The sequence below is a fragment of the Vulpes vulpes genome, chromosome 13 (assembly GCF_048418805.1).
Source record: "Vulpes vulpes isolate BD-2025 chromosome 13, VulVul3, whole genome shotgun sequence".
Classification (NCBI taxonomy): Eukaryota; Metazoa; Chordata; class Mammalia; order Carnivora; family Canidae; genus Vulpes; species Vulpes vulpes.
Window position 1 is genome coordinate 18,383,007 of NC_132792.1, and position 19,977 is coordinate 18,402,983.

The window sequence follows — 19,977 nt, forward strand, 5'->3', positions numbered from 1 at the left end:
ATGATAGCTGTTCCAAAGCATATAAGGTACCTCGTGCGGCGTGGTATATAGTATGAAGTCTGTATTTATACAGACTGAATATAGGATTGAATTCAATCCTGAATATAGGATTCCTCTCATGTATTTACGTCACATTTACTTAACCTGTTGGGATATGTCTCGTTGGAATTACTGTTTGATTGGTGACAGTTTATTTATTCATTCTAACATTTGTTGAGAACCACAAAGCTTAATATTAATACTATTTTGTCTAAAATTTGCTGTAGCAACCTCTTTCCCTTTTGTCTCTCCTTTTTAAGCATTATGGTCCTCTTTTGAAATCACAGTTCTTGGTCACAATTAAGTATTTGTAAGGTTTTTCTTACCCAGAAGAATATATGTGTCACTTTCATTTGTTTTAAATTCTGTACATCATTTTAAATTTTGCCCAGAAACCATAGCAATTCTCTAGCCCTAGGTGACAGATTTCATCCTGTCAATCAGTTCCATTCGATGGCAATATCTACCTGGAGTGTTCTGTTGGCAAAAAAAAAAAGGAAAGTGAGAAAGAACTCTATTGATTTGCTCTCTGATCTGCTATTGATATAGGATAAGGTATAATCTAAGATCAAGACCCTTATTTTGGAAATGAAAAAGACATTAATCAGAGAAATTGAAAGAATTTGCCTCTAATATCTCAACTACTTTAAACCAAATTTGTACACGAATCATTCAGTCTTCTTGTCAGTATGTTTTTACCAGCTGTTGATATCTCTGGGGTTTGCCTTTTCCTTTTATTTTTATTTTTTAAACAAATATCTAGTAGAGCAACGCAAATATAAGACATTTACCAAAACGTTTTTCTCCTCCTCAATAAAAGTTTTGAATCCTGTTATTTTAAGTAATTGTAGGGTTTCTTACCACATTTAAAATCTGAAAGTAATAAATTCGACAGAATTTGTTTCAGGTGGTAAAGTTCATAAAGGCTCATGGAGTGCTGTCTTCCTAATGGACTATTTAAGAAGATCAGACAAGATGAACAGAATGAATGGAGTAGTTACCAAGGAGGAAGAATTTAAAGGAAGATTTAAAGTCAGAAAAAATACTGTTTTTGGATTATTAAAGTTTTAGTGGATATCTAACATTCATTTGCTAAGAAGAATGGTATAATGGGGGTGCCTTGATGGCTCAGTTGGTTAAGCATCCAGTTCTTGCTTTCAGCTTAGGTCATGATCTCAGGGTCATGAGATAGAGTCCTGCATCGGGCTGTGTTCAGCAGGGAGTCTGCTTCTCTCCCTCTCCCTCTGCCCCCACCCCTCACTCGCTTGCTCTCTCTCAAATCTTAAAAAAAAAAAAAAAATGGTGTAATAACATTTTTTCCAATTATAAACATAATTAGTTATTCATTGTTATATACTGCTTCCAGGGGCACCTGGGTGGTTAGTCAGTAAAGCCAACTCTTGATGATATCAGCGTAGGTCATGACCTCAAGGTTGAGAGATCAAGCCCCACATGAACTCCACACTCAGCACAGAGTCTGCTTTAGATGCTGTCTCCCACTCCCCCAGTCCCCACTCCAACTCCCCCACACACATGTGCACGCTCTCTCTCTTTCTCTCTCAAATAATCTTTTTTAAAAATGAAAAATACTTTTCATTTACTGCTTCTATAACAATTTCTAAGTATCTATGTTAAGATAAGATGCATCTTTAGAGTAGAAGGTTTGCCCGTTCAGCCTAGGTCATTAGATAGCCCCTTGACATCATAATCCTTTTCCTCTGTATAGGTTCTGGAGCAGTAAAAAATTTATGATTAACAGTACATATTGGGATCCCTGGGTGCCATAGCGGTTTAGCGCCTGCCTTTGGCCCAGGGCGTGATCCTGGAGACCCGGGATCGAATCCCATGTCGGGCTCCCGGTGCATGGAGCCTGCTTCTCCCTCTGCCTATGTCTCTGCCTCTCTCTCTCTCTCTCTCTGTGTGTGTGACTATCATAAATAAATAAAAATTTAAAAAAAAACTTTTAAAAAGAGTACATATTGACTTATTTCTTTATTATTTACTTCTTAGGAACTTCACATGACTGGAGGTTACGGTGTGGTGCTGTGGACTTGTACTTCACACTTTTTGGCCTCAGTAGACCTTCCTGCTTGCCCTTACCAGAGCTTGGGTTGGTTCTTAATCTAAAAGAGAAAAAAGCTGTCTTGAATCCGACCATAATTCCAGAGGCCATAGCAGGCAACCAAGAAGCCGCGATTAATCCAAGTAGTCACGCACAGCTAGTTGGATTTCAGAACCCTGTAAGAATCCAATGTATTATATGAAGATGTAGTTTCATTATATAGAGCTATCTAGAGAAGAGAATTGCTGTTTTGACTGGCAAATTTTAAAGCCACTAAGTTTCATGTGCACTTAAAAAACAAACAACTAGCTGACAGTAGTTTAGTACTTTACAGTTTATAAAATGCTTCTGACAAACTACATAGCTGCACATGACAAATGATGTGCTGCCAGTCCATTGACTCCTTTTGTGGTGACATCATGTTTTTGTACTGGAGTGTTGAATTTCTTCCTTGAGTAGCAGAAAATCGAAATGAATATTTAATCTTGTCCATATATGCTGTTGGCAAACTATTTGAACATAGGGGCTCTACCTGTTTTTTTGTTTTTTATTTTATGGGTTTTTTGTTCTGTTTTGTTTTTTGTTTTGTTTTTTTGCTTCTCTGTATCATACATAGCACAATTCTAAGCATATGATAAGTGCCTGACAAATGCTTATCAAATAAATAGCAATGACTGGTCAGGTAAATGAGTAAGCTGCTGATTTGGGAGGAGATTTTGCATTACTGTTTTATTTATGTACGTGTGTCTGTGTTTGCCTTTTAAAAAGCTTTTATTTCTAGCTGTGCATTATAAAATTACCAGACTTTTTATAAAAAGACCTTTAGGATACATAATCATTTTACTATAATTTAAAGAAAGTTTTCCTGAAACGATTTTCATATTAATACCAAAATGTTCCCAATAATTCATGCTTCATTTTTCGCCAATATTTAGACCAGATTACTTGCCTGGCAATTCCCTACTGGTGTTTTGACACTTGAAAACTGAGATTCTCTTAATGGTAGTTAGTGATAATCATTTTAAATTTATTTATTCACCTAGATTTCCTGGAATGTGATTGTATGTATTTGTTGTAAATTTGAAATGTATTCTAGAGTTTGGATTATGAAGGAGTAAGATCTTTCAATAGGAAAAAATGAGACTCACAAAAATGCTCTTTCAAATCTGAATACTTAGAACTTGTAGAAACAAATAATGTTTATAATTCTTGCCCATATGTGTTACATTCATTCTTGGAGTCTTCAGGAGAAGGGAGAAAATGACACCAAAATATACTCTTTTGGGAAAGCTCTAGAAGTTCACTTATATACCTCTGATCTCCCCCCAAAAAGACTAGCAGACAGGAAAAGGGGAAGTTTATTTTAAGCCCATTGCTGATAATTTTTAAGCACTGGGCATGCTCTAATCTGCATGGTTGCTGTAGCTATTAGTGTTCAGCTATAATATGAGCTACTTGTCTTCAGAAATCTAATTTTGATCTTGAATATTGCCGCAGGAAGATGATCACCTTGCCAAGGAAGCATCATGTAATATGTCAGCTCATCAGCAGGGAGTGAAGAGGAAGGCTGATACACCACTGGGGTCCCCACTAGAACCTGGTCAAATACTGGAGAAGAATGAGGATAGCAGTAAAGTCAAACTCAAAATCAGAGTAAGAAATACAGGTTAAACCTGTATTAATAGTGTAGGATATTCACCTTCTTGTAAATCTTTTTGAATACTTCCAATGGTTTTTCCATAGCAGGAACAGATGGGGCAGACTGAATCATAAAAGAACCCAAATGCCCATTTAAGATCTTCCATCTGATTTAACTTTCATTACCACATACTACTTCTCTGTTTGGGGTAGGAACTGTGTGTGTGATTTACCACAGCTTACTCCCTCTTCCCACAATATAGGAGTAGATTTTAGTTGCTATTTCATTTCCAGTAATATCCATTCAGCTTCTTTTGGAGGCTGGACCATTTAATCTTTTCTTACTCTTAGTACTTTTTGAGAAAAAGACTATTTTTCCTTTTAAGATGTGGGGGTATGTTCTGTGACCTCTCTGCTACCTTTCCTAAGAGCTACGATCCAAATGTAAAGCAATATAATGGCTTCTTTTCGCCTTTGTTTTGTGTATGTGTTTTAGTTCTCAAATTCTCAAGATGAGGAGGAAATTGATATGGACACTGTTCATGATAGCCAGGCGTTTATTTCTCATCATTTGAACATGCTTGAAAGGCCATCGACTCCAGGTAAGATTGGTATACAAGAGAGTTCACATGGTGCTACAAATAAAGGCTTGTTGCTTTATTTACAAGTGAACAACTATAAAGTTTAAAAGTAACTAGAAAATACTAGATTGTATTGGATTATAAGGGGAAGGGGCACCTGGGTGGCCCAGTGGTTGAGCATCTGCCTTTGATTCAGGTTGTGACCATGGATCCTGGGATCAAGTCCTGCATCAGGCCCCCCAGCAGGGAGCCTGCTTCTCCCTCTGCCTATGTCTCTGCCTCTCTTTGTGTCTCTCATGAATAAATAGATAAAATATTTAAAATAAAAAAGATTATAAGGTGTATCAGCATAGGAATAAGTTTTTTTAAAGGATATTTTTAAAATTCTATTTTATTTTGGTCTTTTTATGTATTTGCCATACTTCTGGGTTTGTTTGTTTAAAAAAACATTCAACAGATTCCTTCCAGTAGCTTTAGGGTTCTTTTTAAAGGTTTTTTTGTTTGTTTGTTTGTTTGGTTGGTTGGTTTTTTGGTTATTGGTTTTTTGTTTTTGTTTTTGTTTTTTTGTAATCTACCTAACCTCAAAATAAAATATTAGACCTATTTTCTTTTTAATATAACCATAATTTTAAAATTTTGACTGAAACTAATCCCCCCAGTAACAGGTTTCTCTCTTTGCCTCCCTGTTTCATATAATATCATAAATTTTTGCATGCATCTCTCAAATATAAACTTTTCTTTTGAAAATAGTATCTGAAACAGTATTGAGTTGATATAATATACTTTATTTTTCCTTCTTGGTAGGTATTTACATTGTTTCAATTTTTTTTTTTATTACAGATAATTCTGTGCTGGATATCTTCATTCAAAAACTTTTGTTTCTTTTTTGTCAAATTATATTCATGGATATGTTTCCCAAAATGTATTATTGGTGCAAAGTTAATTTTAACTGTATTATGAGAGACTTTTTTTTTTACAGTTCTTTTTTTTTTTTTTTTTCTTTTTAAAGATTTATTTATTCATGGGAGACACACAGAGAGGCAGAGAACATAGTAAAGGGAGAAACAGGCTCCCTGGGGGAGCCTGATGCAGCACTCAATCCCGGGACTCCAAGATCACCCCCTGAGCCGAAGGCAGACACTTAACCACTGAGCCACTGAAGCGTCTCAGATTTTTACAGTTCTTAATACATTTTATCATAATGCTTTTTCAAGAGTTAATACCTAGCTTATATCATCACCATTTTATAATTTTATAGAGTCATCAAAGATCTGTGAACCTCTCTCCACTTTAACCTGCGTCTTAGACCCCATGCTTGTCATTCCTCTTCTGCCTCTTCCCTAGTTCTGTTCACCTACTTTTGCACTACAAGGAAATACTGTCTTCACTTTCTTTTGTTACTTAATCATTCTCTGGTTTTTCTTTATAGTGTACCACGTAAATATAGGATTTCTTTGTACTTGTTTTTTTAATTTTATGAAACTGGTATGATATGAGTATGACTTTTTTCAGTCAACATTATGCTTCTAAAGTTCGTCCACGTTGATATGTAAGATGTAATTTATTAATTTTCATTTATCATTATTTTTATATGCCTAGTACTGTTTTGCCACCAATTTAGTAACTTATAAAGAGACTTATTAATTATAAATGATAAGTCAAATTTAGTTTAATTTTTTTTTTAAGTAATCTCTTTGTCCATTGTGGACTTCAACTCATAATACCAGAATCAGGAGTCAACATGCTTTACTGACTGAGCCAGCCAGGCACCCCCTCAAGTATACTTTATAATGCATTTTTTATTGGGAATATGACTACTATTTTTTTTCTGGGTCCTTTTCCTGTTTTTTTTTTTTATTGGAAAAAAATGAGTATTTATTTATGCCCCATATTGGTGTCTTTTATGACTTCTGCATTTGAATATTTTTTTCTCTGTTCTTTTTTTCCGTCCTTTTTAAACTTGTTACAGTTGTACAAAGTCCCCCTTACCTACCATGGTCTGCTTTTTATTAAATCTTAGTGTTGAGACCTAAATTATTTCTCACTACTTAGTAATCTAAGATAAGCTAGTAGAATTTGAGAACTAGCTTTAGGTAGAATATAGGAGCCTAAGATACATTTGAAAACTGACAGATCATGAATTCTTTGGCTTTTCTGACTGTAAGAGATCTTAACAATTTTTTACCTATTCAGTCCATTTTGTAGACAAGTAAATTTAAGAGAGAGATCTTGGGTGGCTTGCCCTAAATGACACGCTCAAGTAATAGACTAGACTGCTCAGGACTAGACTGACCTTAGAACTTTTCCATGTGTCAGATGAAGGAATTGAGACACAATGAGATAAGTGTCTCACCTGGATTATCTAATTTGTTGACAACCTGGAACCAGAACCTAGGTTTCCTGATAGCTGCTACAGTGCTGTTCACATTATGCCATTAAAACATTTCCTTTTTGAAATATCTTCTGTAACCCCTAAATTATTTTTATCTATTTGCTGAGTATTAGAATTTATTAGCAAATTTTGGGGGAGAACAGGGAAATTTTACTATATCCAAAATTCCATTTATATAATATAAAATATGGTTTTTACCTCAAATACAGAATCCAGTTTATATATATTGCAGGCCAGTTACTCTTTACTGTCTTTCTTAAATGTGTTTTGTCCCTAGACTTAAGCACAAAGGAACCATGACAAAGCATTAAAATCAAATGGGATCTTTAGTAGTTAGTAGTAGTCTTATTAGAATTCTGCTGTTGAACTGCTTCTGGTTTTAAGGTTAACTTATAAAAACACGTCAGGTTTTTTTCTTCTTTTGGTAAACCAAGAAATAAACGCCTCTTTTCCCTCTTTGGTATTATAGGGCTCTCTAAATATCGGCCAACTAGCTCCCGATCTGCTTTAATACCTCAGCACTCAACAGGCTGTGATGGCACACCCACCACGAAACCCCAGTGGAGCATGGAGCTTGCACGGAAGGGAACAGGTGAAATTATTATTATTATTATTATTATTATTATTATTATTATTATGAACAAATCTACAAAATGTATAAAGCTTATCAACTTAAAAAATACGTGAAAATATAGATCTAAGGACTTGCTTTTCTTGCAACACATTGACTTTGTATTATGTAATATAAAGAATATTTTATTTCTTGATTTTTAAGTAGACTCTACACCCAGCTTGGAGTCTGATTTGGGGCTTGAACTCACAACCGTGAGATCAAGATCTAAGTTGAGTAGGACGTTTAACCGTCTGACCTACCCAGGTGCCCCTAAGAATATTTTAAACTAGATTATTTGAAAATAGTGCACTCCTATAAAACTTGGAAATGAGAAAAGAGTAGAAAAGGGGAAAAACATCCTTTATTATGCCATTTAAAAATATCCATTATTTTTTTCTGGCAATTATTTTTCTTGGAATAGTATAAGATGAAAAATGCCAGCTTCAGTAGATACCATCAAATTTGCACCTTTCATACTTTTATAAAATGTGAAAGTCATTTATTTATTTTTCCTTTCCCTCTCCCCTTAAAAGCTTTACAATTGGTCATTCATGGTCAGTCATGAAGCCTAGATGCTATACTGGAAAACTAAGATGTTCTGTCTTTTAAATTATTAAATAATAGTTGGGCTTAATTTTATGAAAAGTAATTCAGTTCAGATATGTTTGTTGTCTACATTGTCTTCTGCTTATTTTGTTTTTAGTTGCTTACCAAAAAAAAAAAAAAAAAGAAAAAGGTCATAATTTAGATAAGGAATAATAAACATTCAGTGTTAAAGATTCAGTTCTCAAGTTTTGGAGGAACAGGGAGTGAAAAACAAGATATATAAGCAAAATCATTTTTAAAGAATAGTTTTTCCAAAAGTCATTAGTCAGACTTTTAAGATTCCAACAGATGGATTTTGTTTATATAAGCCATGTTTTTATGATATAAACAAAGGAGTAGCTGTTTATTGATTTGAGGAGCTTAAGGATCAACTGTGATTAATTCAAGCCAGAGTAACAACTCAGAATATTTTGGTATTGAGACCCCAGATTGTTGCTTTCTTATATCTCTCTGTGTGCGGCTGTATGCATTTACTGTAATAGGTTCATGCAGAATTTATTTCAGAAAGAATCAGCTGGAGTCTTTATCACTTTGATAAGTGAATTTTGACATTTCTTGGCCTTGCTAGCCTTATGTTCTGTTGTTTTTATTTTTGGTGTTGGTGTAATTTTGCTTTATTACCATTATACTTACTAAAATTTTACTAGCCATGAAAAATTGCCCACATTTTTAAAAATGATCAGACTCAGAGTATTCTAAACCTCTTGATATAGTTTGGGGTGATGCTTCTGCCTGTTCTTCCATGCCTTTTAAAAAAAAATCTGTCTGAATTCGGCAGTTAAATGATTTCTTATTCCAGAAAAGAGTCTGAAAATGTTTGTTTGGTTTTTCTTTGTGATGTGGCGCACTAACCGAGGGAGCAGCAAATTTTAACACCATTTTGTGGCCACTAATATGCCTTTGTATCATAGTTCCCTATTGCTTTTAAAAACCCACTTTTACTTTTTTTGGAATCTCTCTTTTTATAGTCCTGTAGCTCTCTTGACCTCATGGAAGACTGAGGAGGAGATACAGGGCTAAGAGTGTGGAATAGGAAAGTATTAATATTTCAGCTCTGGTTGCTAGGACCTTTTTGTGCCATCAGGCAAAGTGTATACCCATATATTACTTGGACTGACTTGTAAAACTTAACTGCAATATGTTTTTTTAATGTGCTTTTGTAATTTTTTTAAATGTATTTATGCTATTCAGTACCCTGTGGCCAGTGAGCAGGTCTTAAGATTCAATAGTGATACTATTAGAATTTAGAAAACTTTCATTTTGGGGATCCCTGGGTGGCGCAGTGGTTTGGCGCCTGCCTTTGGCCCAGGGCGCGATCCTGGAGACCCGGGATCGAATCCCACGTCGGGCTCCCGGTGCATGGAGCCTGCTTCTCCCTCTGCCTGTGTCTCTGCCTCTCTCTCTCTCTCTGTGTGACTATCATAAATAAATAAAAATTAAAAAAAAAAAAAAAGAAAACTTTCATTTTACAAATGGTGATGTTCCAGAAGATTATTTGTACTAATATTTGTTTTGGAATTCTAAATGTGGTTTTCCCATAGATACATTGTTACATTTGATAGGTAACTTTCCCAAGCTAGCCAACAAAGTTAAAATCCCTTTTAACTTACACCATACATGAAGAATAAGAGTATCAAACCTAGCCACTGTTTGTAACAATGTTTCTGAGAAAAGGGGCCCTTAGAACTTCATCTTTAGAAATGTCAGAAGCACAACTTTGCCTAATTCAAAGTTGGCAGTAAAATAGGGACTTCCTCTCTTCCTGCCTCCTAGAAGGAGCCAGGGTCTCTTGCTGTGGTAGCTAGCCTGGCCTGAGGTTGTTAGCTGGAGGGCTGAGGAGAGGAGGCTTAGAACCAGTGTAAGGGAAGCTGTGACCTCTCTTAACTCTCCAAGGGATTCCAAATTAGAGTTCACAAATGGGCCTTATTTAGAGCCTTATTCAGCACATCCAACTGAGGCATCTTTTACTTGTTCTATATAAGTCTCACAAAAATTTTTGAAGTAGTTTACTAAAAAGAGATTACACGTAGCAATCTGGATTTCCAGCTTCTCTTGAAAAAGAGTTAACTGAGAAGTCCTCTGAGGCAGGGATGTGCCTTCCATTTTGTGTTGCACAATGGAATTGTGCTTACTCATTTCTGCTATCTCCTTAGGTCCAAGGCTTTTGAGATTGGGAGCCCTGCTTCCTTTCCTAGAGCCAAAATGAATCCTGAGATGGCTCTCTTAAAAGAGCCAGCAAACCAGATAATTGAGAACTGGAATGTGTTACAGATGTCACCTGGGGGGTGGGATAGAAGATGAATGGGCGTGTAGGTAAGATAAAGAAGAGGTGGAAACTGTTAAGTAGTGGACAAGTCATGGTTTCCTTTTTGTTCTTTTTTCCCTCCAATTTTCTCTTTCCTTGCATATGCTAGAAGAATATTTTGAGGATGATATGTGTGATAGGTTAAGCCATTTATGGGTAAAAAAAGAGAAGTGGCAGGGGTATTTTCCTTCCTTTATTATTTCTTTCCTCTCCCCTGAGGCAAAGAGGAGGCCATACAGCCTCTTGTGTCCTCTCCATCACTACAGCAGCCTGACACAGCCTGTCTGTGGTGATGAGGCATAGAGAAGTGACAGGCACAGGAGCAGAGGGAAACCCCTAGTGGGGAAGAAAAGGAAGAGAGTTCCTGCAGTTTTGCCTAGCTAGGGCTGCTGTATTACATAATGCCTTCTTGCATAAGTCAGAAAATCACTGTTTTAGTGCATGAAATCTTTACCGCAAAAAAAGAAATATATATATTTTGAAAGTACTAGTTCTTTTCTTTTGAAACTCTAATGTGAAAAGCAGACTTTGATTCTTTTTTTACTTAAATTTTAATGATATAATTTTACACTTTATTTTTTACAGTGATCTAAAGAATACGAAGACCAGACTTCACACTTTTCCTAATAAAAACTGCAGGTTTTGTGTTAAGTTTAAACATTTACCTATGTGAACAAATTTAAGAGAACTAACAGGTTATTGAATTTTGACAGCACTTTAATCAGATGGGCTGACAAGCCCCTAAATTAGGCTTATATTAAGTACCTCTTTCAGTTTATTTTGCACTTGTTAAATTGACTACAGCAAAAATCCTTATCCATAGTGCATTTTACTAGATCTCTAGGAAAGATTTAACATTGGGTAGAACAACAAAACAGATACTCTGTTTTGTGGTTTTCATATGAATGAAATAGGAAAATACAATATTCTTAATTATGTATAAATCCTTTGTTTATGTATGTGCCATCTATCATAGAGACACATATTTCAGGGTCTAAAAGTGCTTTCTTTAGCTTAAAAAAGAGTGGTACCTCACCTTGGGTGGGCCTCAGGTTCCCAGGAATCTTGTAAACCCCGAAGTGATACATGAAATTATGTGCGTAAATGTGTCATGTTGATGGTAATACATGCATTTTTCTCAGTAGAGCTTCTATAGATGACATCATGCTAGTGTGAAAGTCAACTCATACATGTCCCAAATCTGATTGTTAATACAATTCCATATGAGAAGGAAGTTGTACTTACCACCTTGGATTAGACCTGGTGAAATTATCCAGGAAAGATAGAGATTAAGCAAACAAAAAATATATATGTATTTTGTCGGGGAGCCTGAATGGCTCTGGCTCAGTCAGTTAAGCATCTAACTCTTGATTTTGGCTCAGGTTATGATCTCAGGGTCAGGAGGTTGAGCCCTGCCTTGTCAGACTCAGCGGGAGTCTGCTTGAGATTCTGCCTTTCCCTCTGTGCCCCCCTGCTATGCACATGTTCTCTCTAAAATAAATGGATCATTTTATATATATAATGAATATATATGTATAATGAACATAATATATATTATAGACTATATATATATATATATAGACTGTACATATATATATATAGTCTATAATAATTGAAAACTTAGGATTTAAAGGGTGGTGGTTATAGAATAACATTAGGTTTTATCAGATGTTCTGTCGTTACAAATACTATTCTGGTGAATATTTTTGTGTATGTGTCTTTGCACATATGTATGAGCACATTTATAGGATAGAGTTCTAGAAATGAACATTTTAAACCATAGACTATGGATATTTAACATTTTCATGGATAGTGTCAAATGCCTTAACTTCTCCTTTTTAAAAAACACTTTATTATGGCAAACTGTGAAGGAGTCAGACTACTATAATGAACTGCCCCCACCCCATGTTTATTACTTAGCTTCTATAGCGATCAACTCATGGTCAACTTTGTGTAATCTATATCCTTACCTATTTTCACCCTTATGAACAATTTTGAAACAAATCCCATGGATCATCACTTTATTCATAAACAACTTAGTATATATCTCTAAAAGATGAGGACTTTAAAAAGTCATTAACCACAGTAGCATTCTTTAAAACATTAAATTTTTTCATATTTTTAAATATTTTCGTGTTTTTTCATATTTATAAATATCCAGTGTTTTAAGTTTCAGTTAGTTGACTTATGCCATCATTCTGATACTTATTTTTAACACACTTTATTTTTTGAACCAGTATCCACATAAGGTCTACACATTGTAGTTGGTTGATCTGTCCTTTACATCTTTTTAAATTTAAGGTTTCAAGTTTACCTTTTTCTCTGTCTTTTCTTCCCTTTTACAGTATATTTGTTAAAGAAACCAGGGTCTTAAGCTGTAGTTTTCAAGTCTGTATTTTTCTAATTCTATACCTGTGGTATAATTAACATGTAGAGTCCTTTTTATTTCTTGTAAATTTATAGTCGGATATAGAAGCTTAATTGTATTCAGGTTTATAGATGGCAGTGTGTTCTTCCATCTGGAAATATACAATGTCTGGTTGACTTTTTTTTTTTTTTTTTGAATAGTGGAAGTTAGATTTTATTTACTTATTTTTATTTTTTCAACTGGAAGTTAGATTTTATTTACTTATTTTTATTTTTTTCAACTTAAACTCAATTAATTAACATAATGTATTATTAGTTTCAGATAGAGGTCAGTGATTAATCAGTCTTATACTCAGTGCTCACTACATCACTTGCCCTCCTTAATGTCCATCACCCAGTTACCTGTTCTCCACCCTCCTCCCCTCTAGCAACCCTCAGTTTGTTTCCTATAGTTAAGAGTTGATTCTTGGGGTACCTGGGTGGCTCAGCGGTTGAGCATCTGCCTTTGGCTCAGGGCATGATCCTGCAGTCCCCGGATCGAGTCCCACATTGGGCTCCCTGCATGAAGCTTGCTTCTCCCTCTGCCTATGTCTCTGCCTCCCTCTTTCTGTGTGTCTCTCATGAATAAATAAAATCTTAAAAAAAAAAAAAAGAGTTGATTCTTTTCTGAGGTTAACCACTAAGATGTTCAGTGCCTCGATCCATTATTTCACTAAGAGTTGCAAGACAGTGATATTCTTTTTTGTTTAAGATTTATATATTTATTTAGTGAGAGTACACATGTGTGAGCAGGAGGAAGGACAGGGGGAGAGAGAGAATCTCAAGCACACCCCTGCTGAGCTTGGAGCCTGATGCAGGGCTGGATCTCAGAACACTGAGATCATGACCTGAGCCAAAATCAATAGTCAGATAGATGTTCAACTGACTGAGCCACACAGGTGCCCCACAAGGTGGTGATATTCTAATTAATCTTTCCATTTTTATAAACTAGTTTATTTTATAAAGCTAGAGTCCCCCCTCATCTATTAATACCCAGTGGTATAGATCATAGAGGAGGAGGAAAATAATGGCTTCTCTTTTTAGTTAATAATTTTTCAAATGATGAGTTGGCTAACATCCTCTGATCGTGATCGATTAGTTCCAGTCCATTAGTTATTCTTATCATTATACAGATTGTCCCATCTTTGGACAGTGAGAACCTCTTAGAAGTTTGACTCGGGTCTGTTGAGAAGAATTTAACTTCCTTGCCATTATACCAGATGTTTCAGGTTCATCTTGTAAATATCCTGCCCAGCCTTAAAATCAGCCATTTGTCCTTGGAGCCGAGGTTCCTAACACCTTTATCTTTGGATCTAGCTAATCCGTTGTCTTATGAATAAAGTAATTACAAATCAAGGGTCATGCAAAATTTATAATCAGTGTATCTTTAATGCTAAGTATAAGGCCACAAGAGATTGGATTTTGAAGTGGTTATAAGTATTCCTTGGAAAAGAGTATACCCAAGTACACTTGGTTGTCTATTTGGCAGTTACCTCTGCTAGGAAGTACAGTTTCCAATATAATTATTGGTTTTTTGCAATCCAAGTAGCTTGGCAGGTGTTTAGAATGATGAAACTTCAGTGCAGAAGAGGACCTCAGATTCTTAATAGTGCAGACAGCCAGTTGAAAAGCTCACAGTCTGTTGTAGTCTAAATCATGAGGTAGGATCTGAAGGGATTTGTTCATCAGGGTTTAAAGTCTCTTATCACTTCTCCTTATCAGCTGACTCTGTGTCCTGTGATTGGAAACATACTTGTATAATTTATTTAAAATCTAAATCAAAATCTTACAGTGGCATATCAGCCAAATGGCTGATACTCTAAATCAGATATCCCTGAAAATTTTTCTGAATGTTATTTTGGTTACCAATTATTGAAAAAGATACAGATCCCTAAACTTGTTCTGTATGTACATAATCTCTGTAATTAGCTTATGCATTATTATTAGTGTTATCTTTAGCAAAATACCATGAATATAAAAATATAATTTTGTAGTAATAAAATATGTGTCATCTGAGAGAACAAGAGCTTTGGTTTATTCATTTGTCCTGAAATTTTTGAACCATGCCTGACACCAAAGAAATTTAGTAGTCAGTCAATACTAATTGAATGAATGGTCTGTAATAGTTTCTGTGCTTTCTCCCGCTCCCTTCAAAATTAATGACCTTCAGATTGCATTTAGTTGGACTAAATTCACCTAATATTCTATCTAAAAGAAATGCAATAATTAGATATTTCTGTTGTATTAATTCATTCATTTGTTTAGCAAGCTTTGGCAGGGGTGAGGAGGTGAGATGTAGAGGGTGCTAGATATTGGGTGACACATTGGGATACAAAGATGAAAAAGACACCTGTTCTCAAGATGCTCTCTAAGTGTAATGAGAGAGACCCAAAGAAAAAAGGTGTGCTGCGGTGTGTACTGTGCTGTGTGTGGCACGGCAGAGCAGTTAAGAGCACAGACTCTGGAGTTAGGCTTTTGGTCTCAGACCTGCCGGTGCCACCTGGGGAACAAGTCATTTAAGTTCTCTGTGCTGTAATTTCCTTTTTGAATTATGTTGTGGGAACATGAAAGTACTAATTTTGGGGGGCAGTTTGGGGAAAACTTAAAGAAATGACATTTGAGCTGAGTTTTAAATTCCTAAAGAGCCTGAAATGTTTTTTTCTGTCCCTTTTGTCTTCTTTAGGTTACCATTTAAATATTACTTCCTTGGAGAAGTTTGCCTCTGACACCCCCACAGCTAATTTAAGTCTCCTGTCATGCTACTGGTTCACTCTGTGCTTTGTCTTTTTATTACTTGGTTGTACTTACTCAACTTCTTTCTTCTCAGCTAGTTGGTAAACGCCAGAAGACCGAGATCTATCCAGTTCATCTCTATTTTCCCCAGTTCCCATATAGTTCCTGTTGCTTGTTAAGTGAATTTATGAGTTGGACAAATAAGGGAAGGATATTTCAAGCATAGGAAATAGCATTTACAAATTCACAATCATGAAAGGGCTACTCTAAAGTGCATAGAAAGTGATAGGGGAACATAAGGCTGGAATGGTAAGTTCAGGACAGATTGTAAACTGTCAGATAAGTGCTGAAACTGATTTTTTAGAAAACTTCTGTGGTGTAGTTTTGGTAAGAATCATGGTTTTGGGGCTAGTTTGGAACAAAATTAATGCTGATATTTTAAATAGTCCATTTTAGTTGAAAAGCTGGTTTTTTTTAGCTAGTTGGGATAAAGCATGTATTTTCAGAAACTGCTGCGTTTAAGCCCAAGGGTTTTTTTGGCTTTTATTCTGTTGGTAGAATCAACTGAGTTGTTTTTTTGTTGCTGTCATTTTTGTTCTTTTTAGAACCAACTGAGTTTTTAAGCAGATAATTACATATAGCTTTGTTTTTAGGAAGATCACTACACAGCAGGGTCTTCCAACCTACACATTAACATTGTGGGCATGAGAATTTTTTGTTGGAGGAGCTGTTCTATGTATGGTATGATGTCCTGTGCATCCCTAGGCTCTACCCTTGGGACACCACTATGTCTTCCTCTCCCAGTTCTACTCCAGGTGTGATGACAAAACTATCTCCAGATATTGCCAAATAACCCCTGTGGGGGCAAAATCCATCTGGTTGAGAACCACTTCTGTGTAGCTATGTAAAGTATAGATTTGAGTGTAAGACACATTAGGCATAGGAACCAGTTAATGAAAGACTGAGGTGAGGTGATCTGACAGTTGATATTTATGAGTGAAAACCAATGGGAGGGTATCTGAGATGATTCTTAGGCTTTTTTGCTTAGTTGGCTGCATGTAAAGCAGTATTGTTAGTCCAGAGTAATACAGAGAGAGGTCTTTCTTGGGGTATGGCCCAAGGATTGTAGCTTCTGGAGGAAGCAAGAAATTTTTGTACACTAGAGTCTGAGAAACAACTTCTGTTGTAGATTCCTAGACCGATAGAATGTGAAATGGAAAGAACTTTCCAAAACGTTTGATTTTTTTTTTTTTAGATGAGATAAAGAGAAAGAAAATGTATGCCGAAGGCTAACAGCACAATCTAGTCAAAAGCACAGGTTTCTTATTTCTCATCTTTTTTTCTTAAGTGACACTACTTTTGCCTTTAAGTGGAGATATTCTGTTTATAGACTCACTGCCTTTTCTGATTTTCTTAAGCTATGTACACTGAATGTACTTAGAGTTCACTTTTGCCTATCTATTTCCAGAAAGTACCTTAAGGGACTATAGAATGTGAATTTTGCTGAGATATGATTATCAGTAACTAGCATAGCATGTTTATGTCTTTTTAAATGGTTCTTTGGGTGACAAAAATAAACTTCTGCCATTTTCCTACCCAATACCTTAGGATCAAACTAAAGTTGAAGGAGCTACAGTTGAAGGACAAATGTAGGTCTTATAACACACATGTGTAATCATTCTTGTCATTTCATAATACTTTTAAACATAAATTTTAACTTATAAAATATGGTTTCATAACATACTGGTGTATATCATAATTGGTATAAACTGAGGAATTGAAGTATTCAGTTTTCTGGCCACAGTGCTGAGTACTTACTATGTGTGATTAATGGAATGTCTTATTCAGATCCTTTTCCCATTCTGTGTTACGCTCTTGGAGGTGTTAAACCCTTAGGGTCCCTCCCCTGTGCTGTCACCAGCTCCCTCTTATGTTCATCTCACTGACCTTGTTATCAGCAGAATTTCATTTGGGTGTTTTTAATCTTGAAGGTAAAGAACAGTCACCATTGGAGATGAGTATGCATCCAGTTGCTGCAGCTCCACTATCAGTGTTTACAAAGGAGCCCGCGTCCTCCAAACACAGTGACCACCATCACCACCATCACCACGAGCACAAGAAAAAGAAGAAGAAGCACAAACATAAGCACAAGCATAAGCACAAGCACGATGGTAAAGAGAAGGACAAAGAGCCCTTCAGCTTCTCCAGCCCCGCCAGTGGCAGGTCTGTTCGCTCCCCTTCTCTTTCTGACTGAGGAGGGGACAAACGAGACCTTTCCCTCAGTGTCCAGGAGAGTGTACACAGCTAAAGCTTGTCCTCTGTAAAGAATGATAAAACAGACAAAAAAAATAGTTGCCTTTCTCATAGAAATTCAGAATCCATGGAAGTTCTAAACACTTGATTTATATTATTTATGCAATTGAGATCTAGTTAGAAAAATGTTTTATAGTTCTGGATAAACCATTTCATCCTGTTTCCTCCTCAAAGCGCGTGTGCGCAGGTGCGCGCGCACGCGCGCGCACACACACACACACACACAGCAGCTTCACAGAGGCCCTCATGCCACAAGCAGTTCCCATTCACATCATGGTCTTCATGTGTACTGCCAATTTCAATTATGTTGTAGAGTCTTTGATGGATGTTACAGGGCAAAGTTATGTTTTAAACGAGCTACTGCCAGAGCAGTGGTGAAACCATTATTCCGGTGAAATGTTGTATGACACTATTTGGAACCACTGAGAAAGACCTAGGCTTTTCTATAGGAATCTTTATTACATGGTATTTTTTTTGTTTTAACCACAGAGTCTAAACATCAGGAGTTGTGAACAAGAATACATGGTTATTTTCTTTTGCCCTAAAATACTGAAATTTTCAGAAGCAGCTCTTTTAATAAAAAAAAATGTTTTTGAAATAGCATTTTTGATAGTACATTTGGTGATTATGATGTTGGAATTTAATAGGACTCTCAAATCCACAGTTCTCAAATCAAGATGTTCAAATTATAAGTTCTTTTTTTTCATTAAGTATAAGTGAATATGTTCATACATAGAATATGTTCGCTGAATGTAGACAATTTACATACCCCACTCATAATCTAAAATTATTTCAGTAAAACACAAAGTCCAATACCTTAAAAAGGTGTTTATGTGGTGTTTACTAACACGGACAAGTCAGCCGTCATGTGAGTACACCAGAAACATTTAAAAATACGTGAAACATTTTGGTTTCATATTTAAATAATTTGTGTGTTTTTATTTTTATTTCTGAATTTATCATGTGCTTTATTGTTTGTTTGTTTGTTTGTTTAAAAGTGTTTTTCATACCTGTTCTATTTTTATCATTTCTCTTATCATTAGTTTGACAAAGTATTTCTTCCAGAATAGATGTTTCAAAGGGATCCAATAATGTTGGACTTTTAAATAAACTTTTAGTTGCATTTAACTTGTTTAATAAATAAGTTTTTAAATTGACTATTCTGCCTTTGTATCTTTTATATCTTTGTTACCTTTCTCTTTGTGTATGTATATTATGTACCTGTCCACAAATCTCTGCAAGCTTTGTGGATAGGCGGGATTTGAGCTGGCCTTGATAGTAAGAATGATTTCAATAGAGGTGGGGAAAGTTCTTTCAGAAGAAGAAACAGTGTTTTTTCAAAAAATATGGAAGAAAGCAAGGAGATGTTCAAGAGTTGTGAAACAGTGCAGCTGACTTGGAGTCTCAGGGCAAAAGGGAATGTGATGAGATGTTGAAGGGCCTAAATGGCAGTTATTTCGATTCCAATTAATTTAGTGTTGGCCTGCTGAAATTATTTTGGGAAAATGGAATATTTTATGTTACAGTGTGCTGCAGTGTGATACCATATATAGAATTCCCAACTTTGAAAATAGAAGGATATATTTCCAAATAATCATTAAGTGTTGTTAAGAAGATGGTGACAAATAATAGCTACCTATATAACTTAAGCACATCTTTTATATCCCGTGTTGTTCTAGGAACTATGTGTTACATAGATATTTCTAAATTGGATATTTATATTGGATGTTTTTTCTGAGGAACTTTTTTTATGGCAAGCCTTCAGTTATTTAAGCTGATGGGTAAGAGCAGACAACACAGGAATTATTCATATTTTTGAACTATGTAAATATGTAATTATACACAAACAACACCAAGTACTAGTGGAAGTCTCCCAGTCTCTTTCCCCAGAAGCAGTCACTCTTGGCAGTATTATGTGTGTCTCTCCAGAGCTAGTCTGTACATGCAGCTATACAGTATAGACATTTTTTTTAACAAATGGTGTTTGTAGCAATGTTTAATTTTGGTGTAGTTTATCTTTTAGAGTATATACATTTTGTGTCATAATAACAAAGGTCTTATTCCGTGACTATGAAGGAATTCTCCCATTTTTTTTTTCTGTTGGCTTTAAAGTTTTATGTTTCAGGTTACTATCCAACTAGAATCCATCTGGAATTTATTTTGATAGAAAATAGGAGGTAGAGATCCAGCCTTTTTTTTTTTCCCTTCCAGAATGCTACCCAACACTATGTATTTAAAATTCTGTCTTTTGGGAGTGCCTGGCTGATTTGTTTGCTACAGCATGCAACT

The 19,977-nt window shown here is 35.5% G+C and overlaps 1 protein-coding gene across 5 annotated transcripts in view; it reads left to right on the forward strand.

The window, feature by feature from the left end:
- TAF2 (TATA-box binding protein associated factor 2) overlaps nucleotides 1-19,977 on the forward strand; it is a 92,793-nt gene that overhangs the window by 62,527 nt on the left and 10,289 nt on the right. For 2 of the 5 annotated variants that reach the window (XM_025993387.2, XM_072734008.1), the window contains exons 23-27: nucleotides 2,050-2,279; nucleotides 3,599-3,754; nucleotides 4,236-4,341; nucleotides 7,182-7,304; nucleotides 17,367-17,598. In XM_025993387.2, coding sequence (XP_025849172.1) covers nucleotides 2,050-2,279; nucleotides 3,599-3,754; nucleotides 4,236-4,341; nucleotides 7,182-7,304; nucleotides 17,367-17,598 — 847 coding nt within the window. Of the gene's footprint in view, nucleotides 1-2,049; nucleotides 2,280-3,598; nucleotides 3,755-4,235; nucleotides 4,342-7,181; nucleotides 7,305-17,366; nucleotides 18,846-19,977 lie in introns of those variants that run through there. The other 3 variants (XM_025993389.2, XM_072734009.1, XM_025993388.2) reach the window with 2 other exon arrangements.